Source organism: Rhinolophus ferrumequinum, chromosome 9 (genome assembly GCF_004115265.2).
Source record: "Rhinolophus ferrumequinum isolate MPI-CBG mRhiFer1 chromosome 9, mRhiFer1_v1.p, whole genome shotgun sequence".
In the NCBI taxonomy this organism is placed as follows: domain Eukaryota; kingdom Metazoa; phylum Chordata; class Mammalia; order Chiroptera; family Rhinolophidae; genus Rhinolophus; species Rhinolophus ferrumequinum.
In genome coordinates this window covers 85898536-85919368 of record NC_046292.1, presented here as the reverse complement: position 1 = coordinate 85919368, position 20833 = coordinate 85898536, and the positions used below count along the sequence as shown (strand labels likewise).

The following is a 20833-nucleotide window of genomic DNA, read 5'->3' as shown; positions in this document are numbered from 1 at the left end:
ATTATATCACATTTAGTTGAAGATAAGGGCTCCAACTTAGCTGACAAAATACTTTAAAGCCCTTCAGAGACCATTCTTCAAGGACAATATAAGAATGCCTTGTGAAGGATGGGTCTGTGTCCATCTTATTCACCAATACAGCATTGGTTCCTGATGTTGTCTCACACAAAACAAGTGCTTAACACATTTATATAAGCTTCTATCATACGCAGTGTGAAAATTTTATTCTTTAGTAAACATATTCCTCAAATAATGCTGCTTACACCATTTGCTTAGCAAATCCCTTTCCCCAAGATATTAAAAACTGAACCCAAATTCATGAAAATTATTGTAAACTCTGAATTAATACATTTTTATGTGATTTTTCTTGCTACCATCTTTCTCTTAATAAGTTATCAACATCTTTCTAATACCTACATGCCAGGGATTTAAAAAAATGGTATGTCATTTAATCCTCACAAAACCTCTACAGTATATAGTATTCCCATTTTAAAAATAAGGAAACTAAGCCTAGTTAAATCAAGTAATCATAACTAGTAAGAAAGGTACCAGCATTTGAACTCAGATATGGCAAGACCCAGGGCCCACGTTCTTTCTATGCATTAATACAGCCTCTTCTCCAAAAAGATCTTGGACGGCTGAACAATGCAGAGTGCAGATACTACAGCTGTCCCTTGGCATACGTGGAAGACTGGTCCCAGGACTCCTCCACAGACACCAAAATCCTAGGATGCTCTAGTCCCTTAAATAAAATGGCACAGTATTTGCATATAACCTAAATACATCCCCATGTATACTTTATATCATCTCTAGATTACCTATAATACCTAATACAATGTAAATGCTTTATAAATAGCTATACTGTATTGTTTAGGGAATAATGACAAGAAAACAAAGCCTGTATATGTTCAGTACAGACACAGCCATCCTAGGCCTAACTACATAACACGTCAGCAACAACGTTAACTTTTTTTCCTGAATGTTTTCAATCCATGGATGCAGAACCCTCAAGAAGGGTTGACTGTCATTCCTCTCCTCTCAGACACATACTCTTGACAACTATCTTCCATCCTAATTAAAAGAGGTTTAGCTTCAACAGGAAGTGAGCTCTTGAATATAACATATTCAAAAGCACAAATGTAATACTTCTTCCATCTTCCAGTCACGACTCAGTTTCACTTGTATAACCCTTTGAAAGAAACCATCTACATTATGTAAAGAATACTGATATAAGTATCATGACACTTGTATTCTAAGGTAACTCAGCCTCTAATTAGCTGTATGCCATTTCACACATTGCTTTCCATCTCTGGGAAAGCAATGCATGAAATGCTTTTTCCATCTCTTCAGTTTTTATGAAGTGAAGGAGATGGATTAGGGAAGCTACCTTAATTTCAAAATCCTACGCTTCTTTTAATATAGAGTAGATATTTAAAGGTATATTTACAAAATTTTTAAAATAATAACTATTCTGTATTTCAAATTAACGAGACTGGCAAAAAAGACAACTTAAGAAAAAGATTAACTTATGACATCACCGAATGTCAGAAAACCCAACTTTAGTCCAAGTTTTGCTACTCCTTCTTCTGAATCATATTAAGCACCTACAGTGAACAAGACATTGCCTTAGGCATTTTGGACACAATGGAAAATAAAACAGGTAAGTCCTTACTGTGTGGTGCATGTACTCTAATGAAGGAAGATAGGCAATAAACAAGTAAATAAATAACAAGAAAACTATCAAGTAGTTCTAAGAGCTTATGGTAGGTAGAATTCTAAGATGGCCCCCCCAAATCCCCTCCCCTATTGCACACGTACCTTCTCTGTTATTCAATCCAACCCTAACCTAGGTGCTGCCGTGAAGATACTCTGCAGATGTACTTACGGTCCCCAATCAGCTGATTGAAGGAAGGGAGATGATCCTCCGGGGGCCTGACTTAATCAGATGAGTTCTTAATAGGGCCTGGGCCCTTCCCGGCAAGCACGGCGGGGTTCCACGGGACAGAGACTCCATTTACAGCTTTGCAGATGGAAGGAGCCATGTGGCAAGGGCTGTGAGTGGCCTCCTGGAGCTGAGAGGGGCCCCTGGCTGACAGCAAGCAAGGAAACAGGAACTTCGTCCTACCATAGCAAAGACTGGGGGCCTGCCACCACTACGTGACTTTGGAAGAAAACACAGGCCCCTAATAAGAACCAAGTTTGGCCAACACCTTGACCTTAGCTTTCGGAGACTGCGCGGAGAACACAGCGAGATTTTAGTCTCGCTTTTTCTACATTAGTCTCACTAAGGAATTGGTGCTAATCTTTTTCCAGTATGGTAAGGGAATAGTCTGGGGATAACTTTGAGTGTCCCACATTACAGTTATCCCACAACAATACTGATGGAGACAGCTAACAGCTATTCCTAGGCACCACATAATATTCTGAGACACACATACGGACATGTGTGCGTGCACACACACACACACACCTTTAATCTTCACAACTACTTTGTGAAGTAAGTATTATGCAGATTTGGAGTAACAGAGCCTGTTGAACCAAGAAATAGTATCTAGTGCTACAACTCTGTCCTTTAACCTTTAGAGCTCTGCATCACAGGCTTTCTGTAGTTTTAAACACTTTATGAAAAGGGTCTCTCCTTCCGGCAGGTTTAGACTTCCTGATTGATTGGAGTCTCATTTGAAAATAGAACTCCCACTTATGCACAATCACAAAATTGTCTGCGTAACACCATTTACTATCTGACCAAAAGTGGCTTGGGATATTGTTGTTTAACGCACATGAACCAATTATACATGTGCGAAACAACAGTAATAGGAAACAGGACGGCAGAGTGGTGTCAGTATTGCCGGAACATAGCATAGGGGTCAGGTCACAGAAGGATGCCTGGACTTTAGCCTGCAGATGGCAGGCTATCAAAGGGTTTTCAGAAGTGAAATGTCAGAGCACTCTGGCAGTGGGCTAAAGACTGGATGCGACTGGGTTGATAAAGCAGGCACACCAGTCAGCAGGGGTAGTGATGTGTGAGGTACCATCTAGAAGACGTGGGCACTGGATCTGGGCCCAGAGGGGTAAGAATAGCCAAGACTCTCATGTTTTAGCTTGAGTGCTCTGGGGGGAGGGGGTGCTCAGGCCCCAACTGAGAAAAGAATATAGAAAGTGGCTGTGGAAAACCTAGACCCATCCACCTTTAAAATCTTTTTTTTTCCCCCTCACGGTACCTCATTGTAGATGAAAAAAACAGAGACTGACAGGCATTAAATACCCCCGAGGAGGCAGCAGCACTTGAGCCCAAGCCACCTGCTGCCTAGTCTTGTGCTCCTCCCATTAATGACTCCTAAGTTTTACTTTGTAGACTGTATGAACACATGAACAGAAATCAGAAAATTTAAAACTAGAGCATTTCCCTCTGTATATTAACACATTAACAGTTAGGGCAGTATTTTTACAAAATGAATTTTAAATACTCACTTCAAATTCTTTCACAAAATAACGGGTTTCGCCTTGAACAACTGGTCTGTGATCTAAAAGCCGTGAATGAATTTCTCCAAGATCTATAACAACAAAATGAAATTCAAGGTTAATCCACGCTAAGTGGCACAATCTCTAGCTTGTTTTATCTGTCCCATTTCCCATGAATATGAAGGTTAAAATCTAGTTTAGACTGTGGGTTAAGAGGAAATCTCATCCGCTGCCAGTAAAGCATACAAGTACTTTTAAGAGCAACTTGGTAATAGCTCATAAAGCTGAAGACACGCATACCTATTCGTGCCTATGTATGTGCTCTAGAAAACCTCTGGCGCAAATGAGACACTTATAAATGTTTACTACAGCATTAGTATAATGTCAAAAGAAAAGAAAAGGGAACCACCTAAATATACCCATAGGATGGAATATCATAAATCAGTAAGTAAAATGAATACACTAGAGTTATGTTAACATGTAAAAATCCCACAAATACATTGAACAAAAAAGTTTCAGAAGGATAAAGCTATTTACATAGACTAAAAATATGCAAAATGATACTTTCTTTTGAGATATACAGAAGTAATGAAACTATAAAGAAATGTCTGAAACAATAAATACCAAATTCAAGACAGTGTTACCTTTAGAGGAGGGAGAGTGATACAACTAGAGCAAGATACACACAGCCGTCTTTCAATGTTTATTTATTAAGATGCGTGATGAGTGTTCACTAAGTCTCCCTACTTTTTGATAGGTCTAAAAAAGCCATAAAAAGTGTGAATTTTAACTGGTTTTGGTGAGTCATTCTATTCATTCTATTTAGTAACAACTATAGTTTAAGACGTAAACCTCAAAATTTCTAGAAGAATTAAATCTCCAAATAAGAACATGTGCCATTCACGTTCACTCATTGGTATAATCTGTTCCTCATATTTCTTGTTTGCAGACATGCAATGGGGCACATTTCAATTCTCTATTTTAATGAGTTTTATTAGGATACACGTTGGGAAGTATGCAAGGAAAAAACCATAAATAAAGCTACTATTTTTGCTTAAATCTTTCAATGGTTCATTACCCAGAACAGTTCTCTAACAAGATAAAAGAGTTCGTTTTTTAAAAAATTATGTTTAGTTAAGTTTGGGAAACATTAGATAAAATCAAGTTAGATGGATTCCTTAACCTCTGTCTTCTGGGACCCTATAGTATACTGACAGGATTTATGAATGAATGCCCAAGTGAAGGCTATGCTATGCAGGAATTTATGGACCTTATTTGCAAAGAGTTATCTATTCACACCTCAATGAACACCAGTGTCTCTGAAACACAATGGCCTACGAGGCTAAAGTCCAAGCCTCCTTAGAAGCCACACAAGGTCCTCCAGGGTCTGGCTCCAGCCTTATCTCCCCACGTGACAGCAATCTGCAGCTTTCCAAACACACAACACAGCCTCATGCATCCTTGCCACAGTTCAAACTACTGCCACCACCTGCAACACCCCCCAACTCTCTAATCCCAGCTCTTCCTCTGAAACTGCTCAGATGTCACACTTCCTCCAAAGTATCATTCATTCTATCCCTACTTTATGCTCCCAAAGCACCCAGGGCATATACGCGTAGTTCCATCATACCACTTATTATATTGCCCTGAAATTCTCTCTCTCTCTTCTCTAGTATCTCAGAGACCAAATTATTTATAATATCCACAGTGGATATATGAGTTAACAGGTATTTTTCCATATGACTAAGAAGCCATTAAGCTTTGTTGATTTTGGGAGATCTGTTTCTGCGGCTTGATATAAAGGGAATTTATTTAGCCTTCGGAGAGAATTCAATTCTGTTTAGACATGGATAATGATCACTTCTACAGCCTTGCATGTGCTCCAGAGTTTAAGACAGTAAAAATTGGGGGTGGGGTGGGGGAAAGATTCTGAATTGCACATTACCATAGAAGTTAAGCCACTAACTAGTTTTGTTATAACATTATAACAACAAAACAAATACATTGTAATAATTCAGAGTTTGTAGGAGTCCCAAGGATTACAAATAAATTCTCTACAAATAATGTGAACTGTGAACGTAAACTACAGATTTTCACATAAATCCAACCCTGGCTTTGCTACATGCAAATCATTCTTTTGTTGTTTGACATACAAAAGATATGTATGTATATAATCTTTTGTTCTCTAAAAGTTCATGCTCTACTGTGTGAGTTAGACAAATATCCCTTCACACAAATAGAGATAAGCCCTTTAACGGAAGGTCAATATGCTGTGTGGCTCCAGAACGAGAAGGAACACAGCAAACTGCAGATCTCTCACTGTCTAATAAAAGCATTTTCCCCTGGCCCTGAATTTGGAGGCCTTTAACACAATACGTGGATTTTTGCATCTCCTAAGGAACAATTTACTGCATAGCAATTTTTCCCTAAGATAAGCCCACATACAGATGTCGTTCGTCCTCACCACTTCTCAGACCCGCCCCTTTCCCACCCCAGCTCGGCACTCCGCCTTCAGCTCCAGTCATACCTCTCTCTAACCCACTCTGCACAGAGTCAATTCTCATCACTTGCAGTAGTTATGTTTATAAGGTTGCCTTGAACATTGACTAGTGAATACTGAACTACTGCTCCTAAAACACATATAGGGTTAGGTTCCTGCAAGCCTCTGGTCACATTTTTTGTCAACCAAGACGCTATTTGTGTCATTCAGGTTTGTTTACCAAGATGCTTGTAAAACACACCAGTGTTAGTGGTGAAAATCTGCTTTTCCAATATCACTTTTTCCTGTACAACGCTTAGCAGGTATTTTCAAAGTTCTGTAGAACGGCTTTACTTACTAGTCTAAGTTTTCACACTGTCCCACCTCTGAAAGTGCCAGCCAGCACTAGCCCAGAAGGGTTGAACATTTTCCTGACCCTTGGTAATTGACCATAAATTTCTTTGGCTTTTAGCTTTACAACAGTGCTATCCACTACTCGTTCTCCATCGGTCATCACCTCATACATCCACAAATTTAGCTGCTTTCTCATTGCTTCTTCACACTAAATGTTACCTTGGCACTTTCCAGACAGGCCGCATAGATTGGTGAATTTCCTTCTTTTTTCTGGACTATTGATTAACATCGAACTCATGCCCCCCAAAACTGCTCTGACACGGGTATTTTCTCTGTAAGGCACATCACACCTTGTGCTTAGGGACACTTCAGCACTACACCTGGGGACCATTTTAAACAGCAGAGTCAGCAACAAAAAGCACAAAAATCTGGAAAATGTGGCCCTAAATAGAAAGCAAAAGTGACACTTGTTTACAGTATGAGAGCTGAAACAAACAGCAGAGTGTTGCCTTGTTCAATCTCAGGTCTGAATGTGAGCATAGAGCAACTCAAATTTTTCTCTGCTCTGCGTATGTGGGAATGACTGTGAAAGCACCGCCAATACTGATTTTGGAGTTATAAATTTATCTTAGCAAGCAGGCAAATTCACAAATAAGCAATCTGCACAATGAGGACCAACTACTATCTGCTTGAGTGCTCTACTTAAAATACGAATCTAACTACACGATTCTTGAGCTTATTATTGTTGGATAGTTTCCTACCATTAAAGAAAAAGTCCAATCTCCTCAAAAAGGCAAGACATCTTCTATGGTCTGATTTCCACCAAACTTGACCTCTCTCTAAGTTACATGGTAGCAATATGTGTAGTTTCCCAAAAATACCACGCTGTTTCAGCCCCACCCCCAGGCCTTTGCTCATGCTGTTCAAAAATAAGTCCAAAACACCCTTGCCCTCTTTTCTTAACTGCTAATACTGTATTCCTCAAGACTCAGATCAAATACTCCATCCTCCAGGGAGCCCTCGGATCTCCCAGTCTTCACCTCCTAACATCCACCCATGGGCCAGAAACCCTCAAAGACCCAGGGCATAAATATTGAAATCATTTATTTATGTCTCCCTTTCATTGGACTCTGGCAATAAAATTCAATAAAAACCTGTTCACAACTGACAGTCTTCAAATAAGATGAACTAAAAATCGATTTTTCTGAATGAAAAGAATGAATGATTCCATTAAAAAAGCCAAGGACATTCTAGACAAACTTACCCTGAATTATCTTTTCTTTTTTTAAAGTTTTTGATTAAAATCAAAAACTTTTGTACATCAGACGATATGATCAACAGGGTGAAAAGACAAGCCATGCAATGGGAGAAAATATATGCAAATCATGTATCTGAAAAGGAGTTAATATCCAGAATATATAAAGAACTCCTACAACTCAACAACAACAAGCTATCTAATTTAAAAATGAACTCGAATAAACATTTCTTCAAAGAAGCTATACAAGTGGCCAAGAAGCACATAAAAACGTGCTGAACATCACTATTCAGTAGGGAAATGCAAACCAAAACTACAAGACACCTCAAACCCATTAGGAGGGCCATTACCAAAGAAACGGAAAATAACAAGTGTTGGTAAGAACGTGGAAAAATTGGAACCCTTGTTTGCGCCGTTAGTAAGAATGTAAAATCGTGCAGCCTCTATGGAAAACAGTATGATTACTCAAAAGTTGAAAAATAGAATTATCTTTGATCCAGCAATTCCATTTCTGAGTATATACCCCCAAAAACTGAAGCAGTGAGTCAGATATTTGCAACCCCATGTTCATAGCAGCATTACTTACAATAACCAAGAAGTGGGAGCAACACAAGTGTTCATCCACTGATGAATGGATACACAGTATGTGGTGTGTATACACACAGTGGAGTATCATTTAACTTTAAAAAAGAAATTCTGATGTGTTACAACATAGATGAACCTTGAGCATGTTAAGTGACAAAGCCAATCACAAAAGTATAAATACTATATGGTAACATTTATGTAAAGTACCTAAGTAGCCCAACTCAGAGACAAAACAGGTGGCTGTCAGCAGCTGAGGGGAGGAGGGCTGGGTGAGGAGTTAGTGTTTCATGGGGACAGAGTTTCAGTTGGGGAAGATGAAAAAGTTCTGGAGATGGACGGTGGTGATGGTTGCACAATAATGTGAATGAATGTACTAAAGCCACTGAACTATACCCTTAAAAATGGTTGTTAAAATTTTGTTACATGTATTTTACAATTAAAAAATGTTTAAGATTGCACATATGAACAATTTTAATTTAGACTTAACAGCCATGCACCACTCCCACATCCTAAGTAGATCTGAGAGACAACCTGAAGTCTAGAAACGGCCACGGCCAGCTGTGCTGGGGTTACCTACAATCCTGACAGACAAGGTTAAAATGAACTAGGCAGCGACGGGAGGGACGCGGTTCCCAGGATTGTGCTGAAGGGCTCTGGAATCCTACAAGGGCTTCAACACTGCACTGTGGTGGCGCTGACAGGGGAAGGATGGGGTGAGGGAAGGATGGCGACGAGCAAGTGCAGTATCTGAGAAAGATCTTGCTGCAGGTAACAGGGCTCTTGTGAACTCGAGGAATCAAACTAAATTCAGGCTCGGTGAGAATCCGGGTTGTAACTAGGTCATAACCCTCCCCGAGCTCAAAGCGGACAGGACACGTGGTCATCTGTCCACGAGAAAGGCGCTGGCGAGTTTCAAGACGCGCTCGTCTGTTATCTCGTTCACTCCTTGCGCGACCCAAGAGCAGACACACAGGGTCAGCGAGTGGGTGACGCGAACGACCTGAAGTCACACAACTCCGAAGCGATCTGCCTGGGGGCGCGGGCCTCCCGGACTCCCACACTCGGGGCTCTCTGCGTTACCAGTCGGTCGTGAGGCCGCATCCACGAAGGGTCCGCGCCCCGGGTCCCGGGTTTGGGGAGGGGGACAGGAGGCGGGCCCGAAGCCTCACGTCTGCGGTTTCTTGTTTCGTTTTGTTTTGAGGAAGAGGGGTTGGGTTCGGCTGTAGTTAGTACTAAGAGGCCCCCGGCGCAGAGAAATAGACCGGCACCGGGCACGAAACCCCACCCCCCACAAACACGAGGCCGCCGGGAGGTGGGGCGGCCTGGGCCACGGCCCCGGGTCCGAGGGCGCCGCCTGGCAGCTGGGGCTGCGCTGGGACCCCCCAGGAAGATAGCCCTACCACTCCGTACCCTTGATAATGAGGTGCGCCGGCGAGCCCGCAGCCCCTAGCGAGTCCCTCTTCTTGTCGCCGCTGCCCGCGGCGGCCTCGCCACCCACCGAGGTCTCCGACCCTCCGCCACTCATCCCGACCAGCTCCGCCCACCCGCGGCCGCGCTGCGCCTGCGTCAACTTGCTTTGCCCGCTTTTCTGGCGCGGCTTTTGGCGTCATCAAAGGGCGTCGGAAAAAGCTGAGTCCAGCCACCCGGCGGTTCTTTTAAGGTCCCGGTAGTGTAGCTATGGGACGTGATCGGGAAGAAGCCGGTGCCGCCATGCTGGATTCGGGCAGATGCTGCGGGAACAGGGAGGTGCGTGAAAGTTAAGAGCTAAACTATTATTCCCCCTAAATCTGCTGGGATTTATTGTGGTTTAGAGAGGTTGGGGGAGAAGGGTGACAGTCGCCGAATAATGTTAATAATAGTAATATATTATCTGCCAATACTTTATAAGGTATTTTGACGAGCATTGCCACATTTGGTCACCATAGCAACTCGGAGGAACAGTTTCATCATTTCTTTATAACAAATGAAGAAAAGGTTAGAGGTTAAGTAACTTGCCCAAATCACTTATCAGACTTATTCGTGTCACGTGAAGAAAATGAAAAAAATCAGTTCTTTTCTTTTGTATTTACAAAAGCTCAACCAGTTTTTATATGGGTTAAGATAAAATGCATGTAATCACTGAAGGGACCCGTTTGCTAGGCAGCATTTAATTTGTTCTTGTCATGAAGAGACAACTATGCGGCTGCCATATATCAAACTGCTATCGTTTGGTAAACGCTATAAAGTTCATCTTGTATTCTCAACGAGCCTTCATGCCTGTTCAAAGTACAAACACTGCAACTTTGCAGTGGCTCCTCCTTCACCTCCTAGGTTCGTTTAGTGGTTCTAAGACATAAATCTCCCTTTCTCCTTCCTTTCTTCCTGCAGTCCTTACTCTCAAGGGCCTCCCACTCTAGTGCTGAAGAAGGAACATAAACCAACATTTACAATATGGGGCCTATTAATGATAGGATGGAGGAAAGTGCAGCACACATGTGGGACCCCTGGGGTGGAAGGTGGCCAGGAAAGACTTCCCAGAGGAGGCACGCATTTGTCCTGAGACCTGAAATGAAGAGATGTTAGCCAGGTGGGGTGGGATGATGATGTAACTTGGGGTTTTCTAGCAGAGGAAATAACAAGCCCAAATGCAAAGAGGCAAAAAATAGATGAATTAATAAAATGTAAACTTAGTTAATTGCAGGTTGTTGGGTCAGGCTTCTAAGCTTTCTAGTCGTACTTTCATTTCCTTAGCTTTAGTATCAACCTCTAGAAAATGTAATTATTTTTAAAGCTCTTTAATATTCTCTCCACTGCTGCGTACTTTTCTTATTCAAGTTTCCTTCTGCACCTGCAATCCTAAATTTCCTCTGAGCTTGTCTTCTTAGGTCGTAGAGCTACTGAAAAACCTAAGAAGGCTCACTGTACAGAACATGTTTGAATGCTTCCCGCACATTACCGTGGCTGTCAAAAAGGCAGATTCTGGGTTCCACATCCAAAAATTCTGTTTCAGTAGTTCTGAGGTAGCTGCTACCTTTCCTTACCCAATTGCTGATTGATTAGCATACAAGTGATAAAAGAGCTCTGGGTTCAGGTTAAGACTTTGGAACCAAACAGAATTGGGTTCAAATTCTGGCTCTGTCACTTGTCTGCAGTTCCTTTTCTGTAAAATGGCAATAAAATATCCATCTTATAAGGTTGTTGTGATGATTTAAAGAAGTTAATACCTGTAAAGCACTTAGTACGTGCCTGGCACATAGCAAATGCTCACTAATGTTATTATTACAATAACCTCCTCAACCTCCTTTTATAGCCCAATATAATCTGCTCTCATTCTTCCAATCTACCTTTATCACCCACCAATATAGTATCTTGTACTTGCTTAGCACTTTACAACTTAAAAAACGCTATCACATATGTCTCTTAATCTTCTCATTAATCCAGTTGAAGTAGATAATAAAATATCCATTTGCAGATGAGTAAACTGAGGGTCAAAGGATACGTAGAGTCTCTGAAGATGTTGCAATGATTCCTCCCCTCTCTACACACATGCAGCAGGTGCTCCTCCCATCAAAAGATGGAGTTTGTTTCCTCTACCCTTGAATCTGTTCTGGCCTTGTGACTTACTTTGACCAACAGAACATGGTGGGAAAAGTGCTGTGCCAGTTCTGGGCCCTAAAACAACTGGCAGTTTCTGCTTTTTCTCGCTTGTCAGGGAGTCCAGGCTATCCTGTTTTAGAGAAGCCATTGAGTAGAGAAGCACTGCAAGATGCGACATCACATGTAGAGAGACACAGTGTAGGTGAGAACTGAAGCACTCTAGCTGTTGGCACCAAGGGCCCCCCATGGGCGAAGGAGGCCTTCTTGGAGCTTTCAGCCCAGCCATCAGCTAGCTGAATGCAGTCACATGAATTGCAGTGGAACCAGAAAACTGCCTAATCAACCCACAGTGTCATGAGAAATAATAATTATTTTTTGTTTTAACCCACTAAGTTGTATGTGTGCGTTTTTAATTATGACCACCTCTCAGAAAGGATTTAAGATGGCTTACAAAGATGCCTATACTCCCGCAAGATGGCACCATAGTTATCGAATAGTGGAAACATGGTCAAAGCCCTGGCCTTTCAACTTCAAGGCTGGTGCATTCCAATATAGCAAAGCCCTGTCAGCGAGGGGTCTTTCTATTGTGCCATGACTGTGCCAGACTTATTTCTGCGTCTTTAGTTTTAGACACCCCCTTCTTGGAATGCTTTTCTCCCCCCTCTTCCTTTTCAGTTCAGTAAACTTTATTTATGTGATATAATAAAGAATCTGGCTGATTTTTGTCCCTGGTTCCTGGGACATAACCTCATGTGCCCAATGATTTAATCATCCATATCACGTAAGGAAACGCCAGTACAAATCTCCTGGACATTGAAGCTCTAGTGAGATCCTGGTTGGTAATCAAACACTGATGTGCCGGGACGGAGAGGAGTACTGAGGACAAAAAAGCTTCACGTTGGGGACGCTCACAGACCTCACCCTATGCATCTATTCATTTGTCTGGCCCTGATTTGTATTCTTTACAATAAAACTGTAATCATCAGTACAGCACTTTCCTGAGCTCTGTGAGTCAATCTAGTGAATTATTAAACCTGAGAAGGTAAAGTGGGAACCCCCAAAATTTGTAGACAGCTGGTCAGTAGCACAGGTGGTCTGGGAACCATGGAGCATTTGGCTGGTGTCTGAAGTGAGGGCCATCTGAGCTAACTCCGGTAATCAGTGTCAGAATTGTGTTGCAATTGAACATACACCTACATGACACTTAACATTAAGTCCTCTACACACGTTAATTCATTCAATGCTCATGGCAAGCTTTTGAAGTAGGTATTACTGTGATCCTCATTTCACAGATGAGGAAGGCTGAGGCACAAAGAGGTTAAGTGACTGCCCAATTTGTATGTGGCAGAAACAACCTTGGTCCCTGTATATGTGTTTAAGTGTAGGTGGTGGGTGAGGAGAAAGGGAGGAAGGGAGGTTTGGAGGGAAGGAAAAGAGAAGCCATATTAACTCTATCAGCCCATATGGGCTTTTCATTTTTTTATCCAAACACATTGAACAAATATGTATTGAGCACTTTCTTTGTGCCAAATGCAGAGCTAGGAAGCTGACCATATAGCAGGGTGCAAGACTGCTCAGCCTTTCCTTCCCTTGTGGAGCATACAGTCCACCAGAAAAAAATATTAAATCAATATACAATTACTTTTCTGCAACTCTGTTGCTCATAGCCTGTAGATAGATACATGTTTTAGCCCTTTAATTGTACTGCTCTGTACACTACTGTGTTGTTTGCTGGGATGGTCAGATCCAGTATATGCCTGTTTCTGGCTCCACTTTCCAGAAATCTTTACACTGCAGTTCAGACAGTGAGGGCACAGTGACAGAAGGGCTAATTGGTAGTGCTGTTGTGCCCGTACCTTCAGCTGGGGTTGGGGCTGCTCTGAGTTTTTCCTTGGAATCTCACTTTTTTGAGGCTAAAAGTTCTTGTGTTATCTCGTTTCTGGATTGATAAGACTTTTCTGTTATTTTTGTACATGAAATTTTGAGATAATTGTATATTCTCACAGAGTTGTAAAACAGAATACAGAGAGATTCCTCGTATACTTTGCCCAGTTTCCCTCCAACGGTAACATTTTGTAAATGTCAATATCATAATCAGGATATTGACACTGATAAAATCCACCAATCTTATTCCGATTTCTCCAGTTTTGTGTTCATTGTGTGTGTGTGTGTATTTAGTTCTGTACAATTTTATCACATGTAGGTTTATGTGTTTATCATCAGAGTCAAGATATTGAACAATTTCAAAAACCGTCCAGATCCCCCATGGTAGCTTTCTGTAACCATACCCACCTTCCTCTCTGCGCTTGCACCAACACTACTGCATCCGTCATTTCCAAAAGGTCATTTCAAAAATATTACATAAATGGAATCACACACTAAGTACTTCTGTGGTTTACGATCAGCTGTTCTCACTTTCATAGTGCTCTATACAAGGTCATTTTCAGAAACTCGTCAATGTCAAGACACTTTAAAACCATGGACTTGAAAAGGAGTTTTCCCATGATTGTGCTTTGTGAGTGTTAAGACATCTGAAAATGAAATAATGTTAATTTAGTAGCAGCTCTGATTTTAGGGTAGATTATTTGCTAATTCCATATTGAATCTTATGAAAATTAGAAAATGAATATTTAATTGCATGCATGTTGAGAACAAAATCTGAAATTCATTCCTTAGTATAAGCCCATCAGGAGAAGCATAACTGAGAGAGGGGACTCTGAAATTCACTTTGTTTTTTTTAATCAAATTCATTTCATGAGATTTCCTCCACAACACTTTCTATTGGCATTACTGTTTATCTCTTTTTGTTGAACCTATTTTCGAAGTGAGTTAAAAAATTAAAAATGGACGAAAATATGAAAGCAAACGAGGGGAAGAGATTAGCAGGTCTGTGGAGTAAGACAGTCAATATCACTGCACATGAACATCATGAAGTTTTGGAAATGCAACTGGCACCCTGGGCCTGAGCGGTCGCGTGGTGTGCAGCGGCAGGCTGTGTACTGGCATCAGCAATCAATCTTCCAGTGTTACAGTCCTGGACTACACCTTCCTGTACTGAATGCTGCTTGTTCCCCCTAGAGTCTTCTGGTGTGGCCACACCACTTGGAGAACACAGAGGGCTTCACTGCGAGAACTACTATGGAGAGAAACTGCTCCTGTGACAGGGCCAACCAGTGAGAGTGCAGACTTGGCCACCACACTGGTCATAACTTCAGAAAATTTGACTCAGTTGTGCAAAAAACCAAACACAAGTTTTTGGATAAATGTAGCTGCTCTATGCCTGTCCCCTAAACTTCAGGCAGGTGTAGTACAGCACTTCTCTGGGGTGTCTGCACCAGACCTCTTGAATCAGAACCTCAAATTGTGGCCGGCAACCTGAGTTTGGAGAAGCGCCAGGGATAACTGCGTGGGCTAAAGTCTAGTACCCAAAGTCTGTTACCCGTTCCTCAAACTTCTGACAATGATAGTTAACTCTAGAATTCTTTCATTCAAGTGGTAGGGCTTGAGTCAAGTGCTGAAAAGTCAAGAACTCCAAAGCACCCGCAAAGGCCAACCAATGGGTTAAAAGGTCCTTTAAGATAAGGAAAGGTGTGTGTGTGTGTGTGTGTGTGTGTGTGTGAGAGAGAGAGAGAGAGAGTGAGAGAGAGAGAGAGAGAGAGAGAGAGAGAGAGAGAGGCAGAAAGTCAGGAAAAATGGGGCAATGCAGGAAGGATAACCTATTATTACATGAAGAGGCTAATTCATGGATTGCACCAAAGAAACTTTAGAATTTGTAATCAAATGGCTGGACGTCTGCAGTCTTGGTCAAAGCAAGCCCATAGCCTTATTGTTTGGAGCTATACCTTATCAAATTAGTTGTGTGGCTACTGTATTCCAGGCTTAACTTGGACAGACAGGCCTGCCAGGCACAAATTTCTCAAGCAGATGATGTCAGGGAGGACAAAAAGTATCCACTGCTAGACTGTGAGAACTGATGACACCCAGCAGGAATGACAAGCCATGTCTGCAGGATCCATAATACAGTTGGCGAGCCCTCGGGGCCCAGCCTCTTTGAAGTGGGAGAGACAGCAAGAATGAGCCATCAGATCAACTCACCAGGCTGGAAAAGATGCAAAGCTTTCATTCTCCCCACAAAGGAAGTTTTAAAGATGAAAATATTCCCAAAAGAACTGCGGAAATCCTTGAGACATTATAGTAAAAATGGCCAACATCTCCAATTCTCCTGACTTCTGGTCTACCTTGCTTTGACCTCTCTCATAAGTGAAAGATGAGTTTTGCTAGATTAGGTAGCAGTTGGAATTAGCTTTATTCGCCAGTAGTATGGGGAATAAAGGCAGAGCCTGCAGGAATGTGGGCTCCTGCAACAAGTAATCATTATTGCAAAATCAAATTCCCCATCTCGTCTCTGATATGCCTTTATGTAACCCTAGAGCTGGGCTTCACAGTGTTGTAAATCCAGCATACAGGGCATGGAGCAGTGGGATAGAGATCCCCTTGTGTATCTAAAATCTCTGCCCAGCAAGAGAGATATATGATGGTAACTTTCTCCCCACTGCTTTTGCAATAAAATTCACCCAGAGCTCCAGGAAGAGTTAGGCATGTAATTCAGCTTCAATAAATCAAAGACTAAAATTAAGATGGCCAGATATGTAGCAGCCTGCTCAGGTGTATGGAGAATTTGAAATTTAGTGCCCTGGTAAAGGGTAGGAGCGGATTATCTAATTATGGAGAGAAAGAAGAAATATTGCTCTCTGGGGTGAAAAGCTAAATGCTCTAATCCATTAAACCACCGCATCTCTGCCAAAGCCAGATTAATATTAAAGTTCGTGTAACATCTAACTTTTAAAAAAGGAATGAAATCCAATGTTAAAAAAAAATACATAAATGAAAAACCTATATTTCACAATAATTCTAATTTGGCTGCTTATCAATTATATAATTACAATTTTAACACAATTTACAATTCTAAATTGACTACTCAATAAATTAGTTGTGTTAATCTTTTGGAGTGATGTACATAAGTACATGACTATACTAGTTTTATTCTTTCCTCACGGTATCTGCTTAAATTTTTAAGAACCCATCTTGAAGCCCTGCTGGAAGGACTTTCCGCCAGGCTCTCGCATGATGTACTGGCGGTGGGTGACCTTCCCACTCATTCCGTTCTTCCTTCTGCTGTAGGAAACCTAACGTGCCTGTACTGACTGGTTAACTATGGCCTCATAGTTAACTGGGTGGAGCCAATGGAGGACCTGTGTTTAACGGAGTAGAAGTAAGAATGCTCACTGATCTGTTATAAACCTCGATGCAATAATCTTATTGCTGAATCTGCAAGGAGATGGGGTAGAGCTTCTCTGGGAAGTCAGGTCATGGATGGATGACTATTGTCATTCTTGACGTCACGTCATTTTTTCTACCGTACTGTGACAGCAGCTAATAAAAAGAGATTTATCACCACAAAATTCCACAGAATACTTCATGACATCTTGCAAGCTTTGGGTGTAAATGTGCCTGAAGACCAATGGCCTTTTGATACTGCCTGCTCTACTATTATTTTTGTTTTAAAACCAGTATTTAAGTAATGAAAAATTCATGGATCCTTATTTGAAATTTTTTATCTGTTCTTGAAAGTTGCATGTGTAACAGGGAGATAGGGCCAAGTACCTAGTCAGGGCAGTCTAATCAATCCTAGTTAGTGCATGATATGATGAAGATTAGGTCCTCTAACTCCAAAATTGTGCAGTTCCCATTCACTCCAGCCGTGGTCTAATTGAGACATTGGTTAGCGTGTGGGTTAGTTTCTGCTTCCTCCCTAGCTCCTAAATTACCATGAGATAAGGTGGTGTTGTCAAGTGTCTGGTATACAGCCCAAACATAGGCGGCACTCAGTGAATGGCATCTGATAACTTTTATTTACTTTCAAAGAATGTCGAGTGGCTGGCAGTCTGCCAAAGAATGCTTTACATGCCATTTCAGAAATTTGTTCACACCATTGGATTGTCGTAAATTCTAAGGATGTAATTGTGTTATCCTCAGGGCCTAGCAGTGTCTGATACATAGTAGGTGCTAAATAAATATTTGAAGGATGAATGATCAGTGCTTCTGGAAATTACAGAAAAATAGTTGGAAAAGGAAATTTACTTTTTAGAAGGAATAGCATGGACCAAGATGGGCCCAGTTTTTTGTTTTTTTTTAAAGGAGTCTCGTTGATCTTTTAGAAAAAAATAAAAATAGTATGTTCCGTTTTTTCAACAGCTTGAAAGATATGATGACCAGAGATTTTTAAACTGGTAATTTGATGGATTCATGTTTTACCAAAAATCACCAGATGCTCTGCCAAGTATCTTATCTCAGATGGGCTCACACTGAGCAGATGCCTCAGGGATGGCAGGTGGGAAAAAACGTAAGAATTAGTTTAAGAATTTGACTTTAAAAACTGACCTTTTACTGATCACTTTCTGTGTGCTAGGCACTGAGCTAGGTAATGTTTATACACTCTTACCGCAAATTAAAAAACAATGAGACCAGTAGTCTTTAACTCTATTTCATAAGAGAAATTTCACATGCAGCGACAGACCCAAGGTCTCATAATTAATACATGGTGAGGCTGATGTATTTTACTCCATTCCTTTTTTGAAAGACTGCTTTTGTGTTGTAATTCACATAACATGAAATTTACCTATTTAACTTGTACAAGTCAGTGGGTTTTAATATACACAGAGTTGGTAACCATCTCTTTTATTCTTGAAGTTCTATACACATTTGTTTTATTCAATGTCTAGAGCAGATGTTTTCTAAGGCAGGGTGAAAACGAATTTCACAAACTGATTAAGCAGAACTTGACTGACACGCCAGTAAAGAGGCTTACAGGTGAAGCCTGAGCCAGACACTGAGTCCCAGCTTCTTGATACTGGTTGTGTGAGCTGGGGCAAGTCCCCTGACCTCTCTGTGCTTCACTTTCATTACCTGCTAACAGGGTAACAATTAAAGCAGTGAATGCATGTAAAGCACTTAGAATGCTGACACATATACAGGCTCAATAACTGTTAGCTACGATTGTTGTTATCAAAAGTGCACTTACAGATCCTCCTGCTAACTCTGAATATTGCAGGATCCTGAAAAGCTTCATGAATCATGAAAATTGTGGTCAGTGAAAATTGTTTCTTTTATTCTAATTCTCTGCAAATTGATGAGCCAGGGAATGTCAACAGTTTACTAATAAAATTTGTTTATAAGCTGACTTTTTTAGCGGCCAGAAGGTATTTCCTCCATTTAAATACTACTTGCTGTGACTGAGCCAGCTAGCTGCCACCCTGCGTAGTATCCCTTTCTGCCCTCTTCCTCATTACAGAGCACAGGTTTTATTCTGGATGGCAGTGTGCAGGGTAAAGGACTGTTTCTGGCCTTCATCCCAGCTGGGATGCCTAAGGGATGTAAACACATATTACTGAATAGGAATTCAGGAAAGGTCCTGCAAGTGGACTGACTCAGTCTTTTTGCCCTTCCTCTCTTCCTTTTGCTCTGGTCTTGATCATGGACTTGATGTCTGGAGCTCTGATAGCCATCATGGACCATAAACTGAACTTGAGAAAGAAAACTCCTTGTTCAGTATGGAAAAGCAGAAAGATGGGAGCTGGATGCACAGTACCAACTGTGGACTATCTTCTTTTACATGACAGAAAAACAACCTACTTTAATGTTACTTGGGTTAGGGGCTCTATACTGCAGTACCTAACTGCAATTCACACTTATATTTTTCTTGGCAAGCTTAAAATGGACTTAAAAGAATACGACATTCTTTCAACAAACTCATATTTAACATCTGCTGCTGTGTGCCAGTCATTGTTTTGAGGGCTGGATATGAAAGGGAAAAGATAATCTCTGCTCTCACAGAATTAACAGTTTGGTAGAAGAGACAAGACATATATTCAAAAATATCTACAATGCCATCAGTGCCAGAAACGGGGGTAGGGGGAGATGGGTTGGCCAGAACAGACTTGACTTTCAGGAGAACATGACGAAGTTGAATAGTGAAGAGGTTATCAAGGTACCTGATAGAAATGACCCATGATGCACAGCAGCATTTCTACGTGGAAGTGAAGTGTTTTGATTAGATACTGAGAACAGGATCTAACCATTGCCTGAAGAAGCCAGGTCTCTGTATTTCTGCCGTCCCCTCATCCTGTAAGATCTAAGATGGTGGTGAGAAGTCGGTAGTACCAGGTAGTATCTGTTGAAGCAATATTGTGCACTTGATAAAAGAACTGACTAGCAGATGGAAGGATTCAGAGGTAAAGACTCAGAAGGTAGAAGTGGGAAGAGGGCAAAGAAGTAAACACTTGGCAAAGAAGTAAAGAGGTGTCCTCCCACCCTTCCCTCACAGCTGACCTAAACTGCAAGAAAATAAGGAGGTGGTTGGGATGGGAAGGCTGGGGAGCCCATCTCTTAAGTACCTCGTATGTCCTACCTGCCTCCTCCTGCAGTCCCGGGGGAGAAGAGACTAGTACGAGGCAAGGGGTAATTTGCAGCTGTGAAATACAATGTGGGGTGCTTACAGCAGACCCACAAGGGCACGAAAAGTCACAGACTGGGCCTGACTCTAGGGCACACATACTAACCAAGAGTAACTTGAACCCTTTAGTCTCTGAACATGCAAATACAAGTTTACAGTTTCTAATTTAAAGGCCATTTTATAAAATTAAAAATGCTCCCAATGGCACTGAATTATGAAATCCAATCCCGTAAAAACTGTCTTGATATACAATATACTTACACATCTGGCCTAGTAAATCTCTTGACTCAGTAACATGAAGGACAAAAATAAGAGACTCTTACAGAGAAAACTACTGATAGCTGTCGGCTATATGTTAGGCTTTTACACGTACATTCTCTCCTTTAATCCTCATACCTTAGAGCTATCTTTATTTTTACATTTTATTTTTATAGATTAAGAAAATACAGGTAAATGATTTGCTTAAGGTCATACAGCTAGTAAGTGATAAAAGCAGGCAGGACTCAACCAAAGGGCTGTCTATTTCCCAAGTCTCTGCTCTTTCCACTTGACCTCTGAATCGTATACTAGTAATTAGATTAAGCATCAGCACCAAAAAATTATTAGAGTT

The 20833-nt window shown here is 41.3% G+C and overlaps 1 protein-coding gene across 3 annotated transcripts in view; it reads right to left on the bottom strand.

The window, feature by feature from the left end:
• The window catches only part of BLOC1S5 (biogenesis of lysosomal organelles complex 1 subunit 5), a 39811-nt gene extending 30103 nt beyond the window's left edge, over positions 1-9708 (bottom strand). Inside the window, exons 1-2 of one of the 3 annotated variants that reach the window (XR_004423970.1) lie at positions 9546-9708; positions 3472-3554 (exon numbers count right to left, since the gene is read on the bottom strand). Coding sequence is in view for 2 of the 3 variants with exons in the window: in XM_033115960.1 (XP_032971851.1) it covers positions 3472-3554; positions 9546-9660 (198 nt within the window). In the remaining variant the exon portion in view is untranslated. The remainder of the gene's footprint in view (positions 1-3471; positions 3555-9545) is intronic. The other 2 variants (XM_033115960.1, XM_033115959.1) reach the window with 2 other exon arrangements.
• Between the last annotated feature and the right edge of the window lie 11125 nt (positions 9709-20833).